At 39.4% G+C, this 14,287-nt stretch overlaps 1 protein-coding gene across 3 annotated transcripts in view; it reads right to left on the reverse strand.

Annotated features, from left to right (window-relative positions):
* Positions 1–14,287, reverse strand: part of TLE4 (TLE family member 4, transcriptional corepressor) — a 100,888-nt gene that overhangs the window by 63,074 nt on the left and 23,527 nt on the right. For all 3 annotated transcript variants that reach the window (XM_051801408.1, XM_051801407.1, XM_051801406.1), the window contains exon 5: positions 7,394–7,456. In XM_051801408.1, the coding sequence (XP_051657368.1) occupies positions 7,394–7,456 (63 nt within the window). The remainder of the gene's footprint in view (positions 1–7,393; positions 7,457–14,287) is intronic.

Genomic DNA, 14,287 nt, shown 5'->3' on the forward strand with positions numbered 1-14,287 from the left:
GCTCCACTGGGAGAGGGCGCCATAAAGAAGGGCACTCCTACATCAGGGGCTTGGAGGACTCAGATTTCACAATTCTCAGTGCAACACTGTCCTAGTTAGGACAGCTGAGATCAGTTCATCATGGTGGGTGTAACCCAAAACTGTATTCTATAGCCTTCCATGTCATTTCCCAGAAACTAGACTATTGTTGTCAATAGACTATTCGCACTTTCTGCCCATAGAGCCTGACTCCTCAGGCTATAAACTAGGTGTTAAGAGGCCTGTGAGATAGGAAGATGTTTCTGTCCTCACACCCTTTGTGGAACTCCCCGCCCTGAGGGGAGCACTGAACATTCCTGCCTGAACTGGAGGATATATAATCTTGGAGTTTTGGAACATTTTTCAACCCACTCGTGGGATCCAGAGGACAGCTGCATCTCATCGCTCTCAACCAGACTTAGACCACCACTGGACTGCGATCACCAGTTCTGGCCAGACTGCAGCAGCTCTCCCACCAGCAGGTTCTTCCCCTCTCCCTTTACTTTGGACTCAAACGGGGCCCAAGGAACACCACTTTGTTCAGGCCCCAGGGTACTAGGTTATACATTTGGGTTTTTGTGGGTTGAGACCAATTGTTTGTTTGTATTATTGTACTTACTGTATTATTTTAATAAATTGTTATTCTGATTTATAATCTCTCCTTTGAGTTGGGTTCATTCCCCCTGCTGGTTAACTTTTAAACCAGCACAAACACACAAACGAAAATGGCATTTTCACTTATAAACTGTCTCCCATAAACGCCCTCAGGGCAAGGAAAACCAAACATATAAATCCACCCACCCATAACTGTCTTGGTTTGGGCCAGGACAGAATTAATTTTTCACAGTAGCCATGAGGGGTGGAGCCTGGACCCATGTAGGCAGATCTCAGTTGTTATTCTGTACCATCTCATGTCCTGGCTGGGGGTGGAAGTAAAGAACTCGCTTCTGGGAGAAAAAGTGGCTTGTGGTCAGGAAAAAGTAGGGTGGCCAGATGGTCTGTCCACTATTGTTTTCATTGTCCTGGGCTACGTGAGCATTTTTGCTTGTATATTACCCTCTCTTTGTACATTTTTGTTATTAGTATTGTTGCTGTTACTGATCGTTTTCTTATCTCATTGCTGTTTCCAGTAATTGTTCTTATTTCAACCGGTGATCTCTGCCTTCTGTCTCCCACAGACAGAAGAGCAGGGAGGGACGGGAGAGGGAAGAAGAGGGGAGCAGCTTACGGTTTTCTTTTTACTGGGAGTACTAAATTAGGGAGTAGCATTCCTAAACCATGACACTGTAAGAAATGCTGACCTCAACTATGAAAAGTGGAAAAATGCAAATAATGAAGGAGGCAATTTAGAAACACTCCTAGTAAGACTAAAATGGATTTAAGGTTTGTTTGTTTTTAAGCAAGGAAGAATTAAATGAAGGACAAACAAACAAACAAAGGAAATAGAATCACAGCAGTTTCCTTTAGAGTTTTGTAAAACTACAGTGCCAACGTAAACCAAATTCGCCACTTATAAGAAGACAACATAAAGACTAAAAAGCAGGCTGAAAGTGAGCAAACATGTTCTTGGCATTCACGGGGGGGGGGGAAATAATGCAGTGTATCAGTACCACAGATAACCAGAAAAAAAGAAAATCATGATACTCCAGCCTCGAGTTCCTGACATTGTGGTTTCATCTCCAGGTCATCACTTGTTAAGGACAGGTACAGCTTTCATTGATTATATAGCTGAAAGCCTGGTGACACGTCTATACATGTCAATAGGGTAATCATAAAAATTATACCATCACTTTCTGGTGGAGATCATTCACGCCCAAAATGGGTCATGGAATTTTTCATCAAGTAATCAAAAAAATGCAAAACAAAAAAGAGTTTTAAAAATATTTAGGTTTTTTTTTTTTTAATAAAATCATTAACTAGGATGTTTGCAGTCATCTTCTCTTTCTACCATTTCCTAGGCAATGATTTTTGCACTGAGGTACAGAAAGCTCTAGTACATGAGTGTTCTCTTCCAACACCCATTTACTTAAATCCTGTTCCCAGGGCAACAGGCAGGGGAAAAAAACTTCCAAGAGACCTACAAAAAGCTGGCCTAAAATCACCAAAATTACTGCAGAAATTACTCCAATTTTCATCCAGGATTTGGAAAATAAGTCAACTCCACAAGAGTTGGAATGTTTTCTGTTCCCTTATAGCAAACACAGAAAGAATGGCTCTCAGAAGAATTTGGAAAAAATATTATTTCACTCTTAGGTGAGAGGAAGAGAAGGTGAAGGGTTATACTACCATAATATCACATTCAGATTTCTGCTGGAGCAGCCACAGAAGGCATCTTTCATTGATTCTAATAGTTTGGGATCAAGCCTTCACAGATAGGAGAAAACGCAAGGGCCTAGTAACACTGAACCTAAATTAGGTAGAGAAAATTAAAACTCTTCTCTTGCTACCTGCTTTAACATTGATTTAATCTTCAGTGGCATTGTATGCAAAAGACTGGAAATAGATGGCCTGTAATTAGCCCCTCCATCACCTCCACCTCATTGCAGCAACAAAGCAGACTCCTGATTAGCTCCCTAAAACCCCATGGGGGGCCCCGCCCCAAGTGACCCTGGGGCTATTTTGAGTTACAAGCGAAAACCATGCATTCCAGTGGATAAAGGCACAGGGAAGTCCATAGAAGGTTGGAAGAGCTGCATCGTCTGCTCACAGCCTTTCTGAAACTGGGGCGGGCTGGTGGCTCTGTGTTACCAGCCATGGCTCCAGTAATGGGTGGGGATCTCTCCATGCAGAGAAGGAGCCCGACAGGGCTCCAGGGACCCACTGCAACCCAAAAAGAAGGTGAAGGGCAGGGAGCCCAGGGGCCAATTGAGCAGCGTGCCTGAACGCCTTCCCCAGCCAACAAGCAGCATTATGTTGAAACCAAGAGTATATATTAGCCTGCCCATCAAGCGATCATGTACCTATTTACAGCCAAGTAAAAATGGCAACAACAAAAAAGGGTTACTTTTTTCCCAATCAAGTATAGACACAGGGTTGCAACTTTCACACACATCTAATGCTAGCCTTCCTCCGTGCACACAAGCAAATGACAGACCTGGCTTTTTTCAGTTGCGAGAAAACAGTATTTTGCACTGCATTTAACAGGCCAGAGTGATGAGCTCAATACCCTGCCTCAGGTGTCACCCAGACTAGTACTGTTTCTCCTTTCTAACTTCCCTTTTCTCTTCTCCCCTCTTTGCCTTCTGTAACAACTGATGTGTCTGCAGTTGTCTTGTGTTGGAAAACCACCTCCTTTCAGTCTCACAGCGGGTAGCAACAGCTACAGAGACCACAAGAAGGATGTAGGCTTTTTCACCATCACATTGTCTCACCACAGTCATCACCTAGCCCTGGTTCATGCACAGGTACTGCAGCATGGGGGAAAATATCCAAGCTTTTTATGCCATGTCAGAGCTTCCCCAACTCCCAATGATAGGTGAGCTGTGCTGGCAGCAACTGAGCACCAAAATCCCCCAAGTATGCACATACCAACACTGGTGTTAAGAACACCTAATTACAGCCTGTCCTCAGCACTGCTATCAACATCCAAAGCAAAACTTACTGAACAATACACTTTGAAGAATCAAACAAGCTTTGCTATGCTTTACTCAGATTATTTTGCTGGTCTGTTATCTCTTTAGAGGAAGTACAGGTCTTGCTTAAGAACTGCAGCACTACCCTTCTGAAAAGCCTGATCTAGAGACAGCATAATGGAACAAGGCTGTGCCAAAAATGCTAGTGAGAATTGGGGAGTAAATACACATTTTCTGTGGAGTACAGCACACACTTTGAATTCTAAAAGGGACAAGCTGGGTCACTGCATGCAGGCACCATAACTCAGACAAGATATAATAACCACTTTACAAAAACGGAAGAACATTATTAGCAATACATGCCTAAATTGCTAATGAGATGCCTTCCATGGCAGGAGGATTACAAATCACTGACAATTTCCTTGTACTTACTATCTAAACTCTAGTCTGGGGCAAGTTTAAGATGGAGGCAAATAATTTTGTCTTCTCAGCATCTCACATCTCAGAACAAAACCTACTTCTTTTTGAACAGCACATAAGAACTCCTGCTCTGCTTCTATATAATGGATCTCACACTCCTCATCCAAATTTACTGAACTTTAGAAGCACCTCCAGGGAAAGTATGTACAAAGAACAGCAAGCACATTATGAACCACATCAATCTCATAAAAGGAAAATAATCAACTAATATTATGTTTGAAAGAAGACAACTGCATGCAGCATTTCCTTCTGATGTTTGTTTGCATGTATGCATGCCAGTGCTTGGCATTGTATTGTACTGCTAAGTATATTTGACCACCTTAATGTGCACAGGAAACTGAAGATCCCTGTTAAAAAATAACCCATCTAGCTTATTATTAGCTACTTCACTGGCAGCTGAAAGGGAAAGTGCACCTTCCAAGAATAGTTTATTAGAGCCTTCTCCAGCCTACGTAATTCTTACATTGTGGCAAGGAAGTTGACAGGGATCAATACTATGAACATCTATCTGGCTTCTTAAACAGCTTTTGCAGGTTGTGCTGAGCTTCAAGTTGCCACAACTACAGTGCTAGCTGTACATCAGCCAGCTTGTGTGTGTCTCATGAATATAAACACAGGCAATACTTACTGAAAAGAAGATAACTGTGATATATGAGTATCTCCAGACACACTGAACAAATACCACTATCCAGTACACGAGGTCGTTCAGCACTTGACAGCTCACAATAATTGCCACGGGTTGCAAGCAGCCACACATAGCACCTTGAGCAGACAGGAACCAGTCCCACCTTGAAAGTCACAGGGTGAAGTGTCTCACTCTGCTGCAGCTGGTAAATTCAGTTGAGAAACGTAAATTAGCAGAGGCACTGTCTATGGCTTCAGACACAAAATTAATTGCATCTTACTGGCTAGATCATTCAATAATGTGAGCCATTTATACCAGCTGCAGCAGATCAAACTAAGTTAACTGAGTGACAACCTCCAAGTATTTACCTACATCCTTAAAGGCATCCTTTTCACCTTATGCAATAGGAACTATTTTGAGTACTCTGGTACCTCATAACATCACTACAGATGGAAAATTACTGTTGCAACACAGGAAGCCCAAAACCACAGCAGAAATCAAACACACATTGCCCCTGAGGTCCATCTCATCTCTCGACCACAAAGTCACTCTTTCCTATCAAAATGAGAAGCTTGTATTTCTTGGTGCTGTTTTTTACAGTCTGTCTAAGGTGGAGTCAATATAAAAACAAGGTACCACTTGACTGCATATTTAGGCAGGTTAGGAACTTTGTTTTCAATATATGCTTAGACGATTTACAGCACAGGAAAACTGACTGAAGCTTGAAGATTTTACTGTATACTTTACTGGATTTATCCCTGAAACAAAGCAGACAGTAGTACACAGTAGGGTGATGTATTATAATTGCATCCTATTCTCAAGATTTCTAGCGATTTTGCCCACAATTTCTTACTTTTAAGTGAGTTATCACAAGCCATTGATTCCTTAGAAAGTTAACAAGCAATAAGACAAGTTAACCTGGTGCGATTATGAGGCAAAAATGTTACCATCAGTGCATGCAACCACTGTATTTTGTTCATTTTTCCCTCAGGCACAATACAAAGGAGCCTGATCACATTTTTCAGCCACTATTCCACAATTAGACTGTATGCAAAATGCATGAACAGCAAAAGCATGCTGCATTCAATCCTCAATTAATCTAGATGATGAAATAAAGAGAATTCCATTAAGACACTCACTTTCTAAAGACACAAATTAGTCAGAAGCCAAGACTAACAGAGTACTCAAATCTGAAGACCGGTTCTCTTTTGACACTCAGCATATGCCAATATACACTGATTTAAATATGACCTACTAACATAGGTCAAACAACTACCAAGATTTTCCTAAGCCCAACATGAAAACTGTCACTATCAAATGCACTGTCAAGACACATGAAAAGTTTCTTTATGCTTCCCCTTTCAATCCCTCCCTACTATCTATATATGATGTGCTACCTCTGCACAGCAGATGAAACTGTGTAACTACATGAATAGAGATTTTGAAGCAGTAAAAGAGCAAAACAGATACTTGTTTCAGATCCATGCAGGACTTGAATTCTAGTCCCCCAGCAATATAGTTGGAATATTACACATCATTTAATTTCCACAAATCCATCTTAATAAGCAGAGAGTACAGTGGCAGTCCTGAACACTGTTAGGTTCTACTTTTGATAGCATTATTCTCATTTGAAATACACACAGATACACACACACGTACACACAGGCAGCGCATTAGCTGCACACAGCTTCGTTTGCAGCAGGTTGAGCAGCTCTCTTGAAAAGCAATGGTATTTTATGGAACAGCTGAAAAGGTAGCAGAAATAGTTGCATTGTATTCTCAGACATGATGTTTTACAGATGTAATGCACAAAAATACGCCTTCCAGCTTTGTCTTCCCAGCTACAGATCGTACAATTGAAATGAAACCATGTGCTAAATAGATGTATGCCAACTTGCACCAGCAGACCCCAGTTTCCAGTTCCTTTCCTCCAGCAGGGTGGACAGGGGAAGCTATTATCCAACCAAAGCCTCCTTTAATGAGCCGTACCTTCCTTTTATTTCACACGTGCCAGTTGTTCTAAAGCTCCTTGCTAGCTCCCACCAACTCCCCCAAAGCCCAGTGCCCCTCAATATCTACAATGCACTCACAATAATACCAGTCAAATACCAATCCTAATTTGGGAAAAATTAGTGCTTAGAGAAATTAGCTCACAGCGAGTTTCAATCTTCTGTTTATATTCCCCAAATACACAAAAAAAACATAAAAGTATTTAAGCTAGTAAGTAATCTGGGGGATGCAGAGAGAAAAAAGGCAGAAAAAAAGCTGCATTTCTATGCCTACTGTGTTGAACATCACTACTTGTACCAAAATAGAAGTTTCTGCCAAACTTTAATGCTCATTGCCAAGGATATAGCACAAATTATGTCTTTCTATCATTTTTGCAAGCTGTCCTCTGATTTCAGACCCATAAAATCATAATTGCAAGAAAATCTGTACTGCACATTAAAGAAAAATATTTAAACAACTAAAATTTTGCTTATCACACTACAACACATTCAATTTCATAAATATATTTAAATAACATTATAATAGGCTTTGAGAAGATAATGAAGTTACAGTGATAACAACGCAGTGGAAAGTCATCTGCAAGTACCAAGAGATTCATAAGGAAACCATGTCAATGCAAAGTTCCACTTTCCTAATAGATACGATGAGGCAATCGTTTACATCAGAAGTGGTACAAATGACTACCTACCTCTTGGGACAGGAAGGGAATGACTTGTGCACATATAGCATTCAGCCTCTTGACAATTTCTGCCTGCAAGTGACAAGAAAAAAGAGGTTCAATTATGTAAATTCTAAAATGCAATTGTCACCCATGAACACTAAAGAGACATTTTATTTTTTTTCATCTCTGGTAATCCTCTGGCCAGGACATGTTATCAAAATAATAAAAGTATTTGGACATCAATTAAAAAATATTTAGGAAGCTAGTAATTTCTGGCTTAAAAGGTCCTCTTAAAAAACACTGTTTAGAACAAAGACTAATTAATTTTGATTACACAGTCACAGGCATTTAAGGAACAAAACCTTTAGGAGATGTAACAAAAAAGATAAACAAAATTCTGGGCATCAAACTGAACTCTCTCCTACAATGCAAAAGCAAGGATCGTTTGCAATTACAGCACTGCTGCTGTAAGCAAAGGGAACAAATAAACCATTTACTGCTAACAGTGCATATCATGAGAACACTAGCATTGTAATATACAACTTCACTAATAATCATTCTACCACATATTTCAGAAAGAGAAACTGCAGTCTTGTATCACACTTATGCTTTTATCAAACCCAAGGTTAATAGCAGATACTTTCATGTTGCAATTGTGATCAGAAATTAATAATATACAATTCTGTATTTTCATGCTGAAGATTAATTCTTATTCTGTGTATTTAATCTGCAAATCTCAATAGACACAGGGAAGATTTGCTGAGATAACACAAGAATTACAGCTCCAAACCCAGAATATTTTAAGCAACACAGACTTCCCTACAATATATCATAACTTTCTTATAATAAATTCTAACCAGGATCAATTCTTCATTATACAGTAGGACAGAATGCTCTTCCTCTTGCAAAGTCACTAACCGTATGATGAAGAGATACAAACTTGTGCAATTTAGCCTTCCTTCTTTTAACAGCAGACCTTCCAGCCTTTTTGCTATGCTGTCTTTTAAATAGCAAACACTTAGGAAAGAATCTATAGAACAGAAAGGCTCAGAAGTAGCAGTAAAAAAAGCCAGAAGGTCCCATAAAATAAATCTGGGTTCGAGGAATATTATAGTTACACAGTTACTTAACCTTAACAGACATGGTTTGCAAGAGGTAAGAGTACATATGAAACTAACTCTGCCCCCTTGTGCATACTGTGTGATACATACAAATTACTAATGCTATTTTGCAAATACAACAACTTAATTTCTCTGAAATCCATCTAGACTCCCACAGATTATTTATACAGCAATTTCTATGCTACACTATCCTTGTATCTTCTCACTGGCCTGCGCTGTTTATGCAAGTCCTCATCTTGTTAAAACACTTACGCATTTTAATATATGTTTTAGATTCGTCTACTACTCCTTTTCTATTTATTCACCAACACAGGTACCTTATAGGACACTTCAGAATATGTTCAGTTCACCACAAAGCTAAATTATCTGCAAATTTCAAAGTTCTCTACATACCTATAATATCAGATATCCCACAATGTAAAACTTAAATATTCCTTTAAACAGACAGTGTTCACTACACTAGTTGACATGGAAATTTATGAACTGCTAGTTACACAAAGCAGTACTGGAAGTGACAAGTTGTGTGCATCTAAGCCTCAGCCAGAGAGGCTGCACAATCCAATACAGCATTACTTGAGAAAAAAACATTTTATTACAGAATTTAGACTGTAATACCAGGCACAGCTGTCGAGTACTGGAGCTGTAGTGGTTTAAGCATCATTAATCTAGTAATTTCCAAATTTTGGGCTCCAGTCACACTGCTATTTTTTAAAGGAATCTCCCAAGTGCTTTAAAGTCAAACAGAAAACTACACATTCTGTTCTTCAAGGCTTTTCCATATGAGCAGAAAATTCCAAAGTGCCCCTGCCTTGGCATAAGCTGAAGCCCCTCTGACCTGCCATTTAACTCACATATATGCCATAGTAAAAAAGGGCACATCATGCTTTTTTCTGCTGCAAAACAACTCCTCCTACCTACCTTTAAAATGCCCGTCACAACCTTACCCACCTTCTGCACAGCTCCTGGGGGGAGCCTCTGGAAAACCAGTCTTCCACCTCAGCCACATTAGCTGGATACCTTACTGCACTGCTAAGAAAATGAGAACAAAACCGGCTCGAAGTGCCATGCAGGAGCTCAGCATCTAATTTTAAAAGGCTTGAAGATTCATAGATTTTAAGGCCAGAAGGGACTGTTACAATTGTCTTATCTGACCTCCTGGGTAACACAGGCTGTAAAACTTCACTGGCTTCTCCATCAAACCCATAAATTACAGTTCAGCTAGAATATAGCTTAGTCAACAAAAATAATTTTATTCAATTCACTCTAAGGCATTTCTTCTCAGTTAAGGTACTCGACCATAGCTATTTCAAGTTATTTCAGCTATGATGTTTTCCTTTTGATCATTTCTCTCCCCCTTCCCTAACAGAAGTACGTCTCTCTTCTACTGCTCTTGTGGCCAAAAAGTGGATGAAACATATTTGCTCAATATTTATACAAAAATACACCTCTGGCAGATTCTGAATCTGGGAAACGTTAAGCGAAAAAGAGTTTTCCAAAAAGCTGTAAGTAACTGAAAACAGGTGACTGAATATGAACAGTTACACAATTGCAATAAATCTCTTGATATCAATCCCGCTGGAGTGCAGAAAAGAGAGTCCTTTCATGCTGTATGCAGGGAAGTGAGCTGATGGAGACAGCACCCAGCTCAGCCTATGGAGAAGAAAAAAAACTTGCTAAAACAGCTTCAAGTGATGTGGAAACATTCCCCAGCAACATTTCTGAGCTAGACAAGGGGCCCACTACGCCAGTCACAACAAAGCCAAGAAGCCCTTGCTACACCAAAGTGCTTACAATTTTTCCTTATTAAAACAGTCTTCTTTTCCCCTAATAGTGAGTGTCCCCAGTTGCACGGTCGTGCATACATTTTATCACCCTCAACACTCAGGCAGCAAGGAAACAGCCCAACTGAGCAGCAGACTGCAGAGGCACAGCATGACCAAGACAGAGATTGCCTGCCTTTGGAGACCACAGGCAGGCCAAAGGCATGAAGCAAAACACTGTGTACATGCACAAATGATAGGAAGGGCATTACACATTCTGTACCAAGGAAAGTCTTACACCAGACATTTTCACATAGTAAATACGAAGTACAGCCTGTTTCGACACTGCAACTGTTTCTGCAATTAACTGTGGGAGATGCCACAGCAATAGGCTTGATTGTCTTCCGCAAAATGTACAAGAGAAAGCAGTTAGCCTCCAGAAGCTAGTTGAGTGGGTTTCTTGCGATGCTGCCCTAAAACCTGAAGGTTTATACTGCTCACACAGGTCAGCATCTCAGTAGACCTATTCCACTCCCCTGGTGGGGGCCTGGAAACTCACTCTTCTTTGCATAAGGTACAAACTCTGACACAAAGTAAAGAACAACTCCACATTTCTACACTCATACAGATATTTAAAACCTTACATTTCATAACCAATTTAGGGTCTCTTTTTTCTCTTAGACATCAGGTCAATGGGCTTTTCATGATCAGTTTAACTGGCAGGAGAAGGAAAAAGCATGATTTCATAAAATCAGTCATTCAGTTCCTCACATGAAAAGCCGAAGTTGCCTCAGAAACACGGCTGCTTCCACAATCATCTAATTTTACCTCTTTTTTCCCATGGGACTAGGCTTTAGAGAGGCTTCATTTATTTACAGGCCCTTCCACCGGGCTTCAGTTATCAGCCAATAATACTGTGGACACACACACTTCTAATGGCCTATGTTTTGAAACCAAGTCTAATCTGATGGCGCAGCGCCCAAACTCCTTTTCCAGCATAGCCATTAAAGGATGTAGGTTATTGCTGTTGTCACCATTGATATTTGTCATTGTAATGTAATTAGGGCTCTAAAATGATGCATTACAGCCCTTGGCAGAGCTTCTATTAAAATCTTTTCTTCTGCTCACTGAACTGCGACCTGCTTTCTGATGAAGAACAGACAGACAGCTTTAGCGTGAGGAACAGATTCATCAAAGTAGTATTTTCCAGCTCTGGAAATAAAATAAATAAGTAAATAAATAAATAAGAGGGCTACCTAAGAAGAAACACAAGGGGAGAGGGGATGGAGGAAAGCAAACAGCATATTTTAATTTCATCTGACCGCCTGAAACTCTGATTGCATCTAACGAATGTTTCTTAGGACAATATATTCCCAGCCTGTGAATTACATGGTTAATCAGGGTTCTGTTCTGCTATCCATCAGCCTATGCCAGCAGTGTAACTTCCAATCACATTTATAGGTTATGTGGGTCATGCATCCTTGAACAACTACATTCACGGATATCCCATGTAAACTGGCACAGATTCTGAAATGCTTTTGCTAGTGTTACTGAATGTTATAATACTATTCAAAGCTTCATGAAAGCTCCTGATAAACAACTGCTAAATTATTGCCTGTGGATACAGCACGATGCTCTGAAATAGCAATAATGGCACAATAAAAGGGAGACTCTTCATGCCAAAATATAAAAAAGATAGCTTTTGCTGCCACAGTTTGTCAAATCTGCTAACCCACTAAGACACTTCTATTACTACTTTCCCTAAACCAAAAGATGTTTGGTTTTGCATAAAAGCACACAAGCGCAGAACCAGAAAAGATGAAGCAGACTCAGAAACAGAAGACTTGGGCTGGAATTGTCTTTTTACTGATGCAATACAAGTTTGTACTTGTGTCCATCCTTTGGGAGAGACCTACACCACAGTATTTTAAAAGTTCTGATCTCTTTTCATAGTTACTTATGTGGCATCATTTTTAAAAAGAGACGATACTTAAATCATTGTGCCAGAATCTGATCCTAGTAAAGGAATGAGAACTTGTATCAGTTAACAGTGCCTCAGCATTATCTCAGGGATACAACACAAGAGTAACAGCTAAGGTCCCCAGTTCAGACAACAAAATCTTTTTGATCAAAGCTGATAAGTTAAATGATACTTAGTTTCCTAAACACACCTAAAAATCTGACCCCTTAAGTTCATAAGTGCCTATAAAGGATTCTGGAAAATGTTCAAAGATAAGTCTATGGACAAGACTATACCTCTGGTTCCACAAGGTAAGATAACCCAGTCCATTAAGAGGGCTCAGCAAAACTGGACTTTGGGGTACAACCACAGCTCAACAGCTATCAGTTGTAGGTGAAGGGGAGCATGTGATGGACCATCTGACTCCTAAATCCCTTTCAGAATTACAATATGGTGGTTTAATTCCATTTACCCTTGTCACAAACAGCTAAAACAGGACATAAGCACATGGTAAAATATGGAAATGTGTTTAAGTGCCTTAATTAGCATTTTAGCATATGTCCAAATACTTAGCACTGATGGAGATGAAAAGAGAAGCAAGAGTCATATAAACTCCAGATACTGAAGTACTCAGAAACATCCTCATAGATAGGGAGTTCAGAAAAAATTTGTTGCTTAAAAAATATCTATTAGTATTCCCCTTTTTCTGGAAAAAATCTAAATGATTCTGTAAAAAAAAAAAAAAGAGAGAATTGGGATTTTATTTATAGTATATAAGCTTCAGGAAAATATTTCCACTATATTTCACAAAGTTCCATGGTTATTACAATTATAAAAAAATTGCTGGTAAAGAATTACCACTGGAGGCTCTAGGTTTGTCAGTGGAATGGAAAAAAACCTACTATATATGTATTGTTGAAATAAAACAGAATAATAAAACATTATTGGGAAACCCATTTCAGCAGCCACTAGGAAGAAGAATATATGCAATTACGCTTTCAGAAAAATAATCTGAAACAACTGTTATTTCAGGTTTAATTTGTTCTACACAATGCAGCCTTTGCCAAAAAGATCAATCTAGTTTATTAAGTGCTTACCAAGAACACATGCAAACACCCTAAACAAGCATTTCACAAATTAGTGAGAACAAAAAACATTATTACACTGTATGAAACATATTGTGATTCTGAATAAAGCAAGAAAAAAGCTAATCTTAGTATTTCACAGAAAATTAACTCTTCATTCATAAAGAAGAATGTGTTTTGTTTTAATCACAGACTGTTGTCTGGAAGTGCTTACTCCAGTTCTATGGAACTAGAGGAAATACTGCAAGCCCTGAATATCAAATTTCTCCTCAGCCCTAAAGAAATGGTGTTTGGAAACCAAGACTCAAAGAGCCTAGTCAAAGGAAGTGGAGGGAAAAGTTCTAGATACAAAGGAGACTGAACAAAAAATTATTCTTTGCTAAGCCAACTGCTGATGTTTATGTATGAGTTGGATGTAAGCAGGGTCATCAGAGTGCCAAATAATCACGGGTCCATTGTCTACCTCACTTCCTTACCAAATTTCTTTTCAAATAACCCAGTTAAGCTCTTAAAGTACTGAAAACATGATAGTCAGCCTCTGTAAGTTAATTTACATGCCTATTTTGCACAAAATCCTGCAAACAGCAACACAAGCAATAAACTGGAGTGGCAGGCTTTTCAAAATCAATTTTCTAATGTACGTACCACTCAGTGGGCTGCTGAAGTGAACTGATAAGACACAGCTCTTATTTAATGTCTGAAGAATCACATGAAGCTCAACTCAGAAAGAAAGGATACATATTGAATCATTCATGTTTAAGACAATAAAAAGCAAGTCAAGTAAGGTGACATACAAACATGCATCAAGCCTGCCACCTGATGAAGTCAATGTTTTTTGTAAATATCAACTTTTATCAGCAAGTAGGCAAACAAATGAACAGCCTGGAGATTACCATAGTTCTTCAGTTTCTCAGGTTGCCACCAAGGTGCATCCTGCCCCACCCTGACACCAGAAACTGCAGAGCATCCAGAAAAAAGGTTGCAAGTGGAACTTG

The sequence above is a fragment of the Manacus candei genome, unplaced genomic scaffold, assembly GCF_025592945.1.
Source record: "Manacus candei isolate 608988 ecotype Guabito, Panama unplaced genomic scaffold, ASM2559294v1 h1tg000051l, whole genome shotgun sequence".
NCBI classification, from domain to species: Eukaryota; Metazoa; Chordata; class Aves; order Passeriformes; family Pipridae; genus Manacus; species Manacus candei.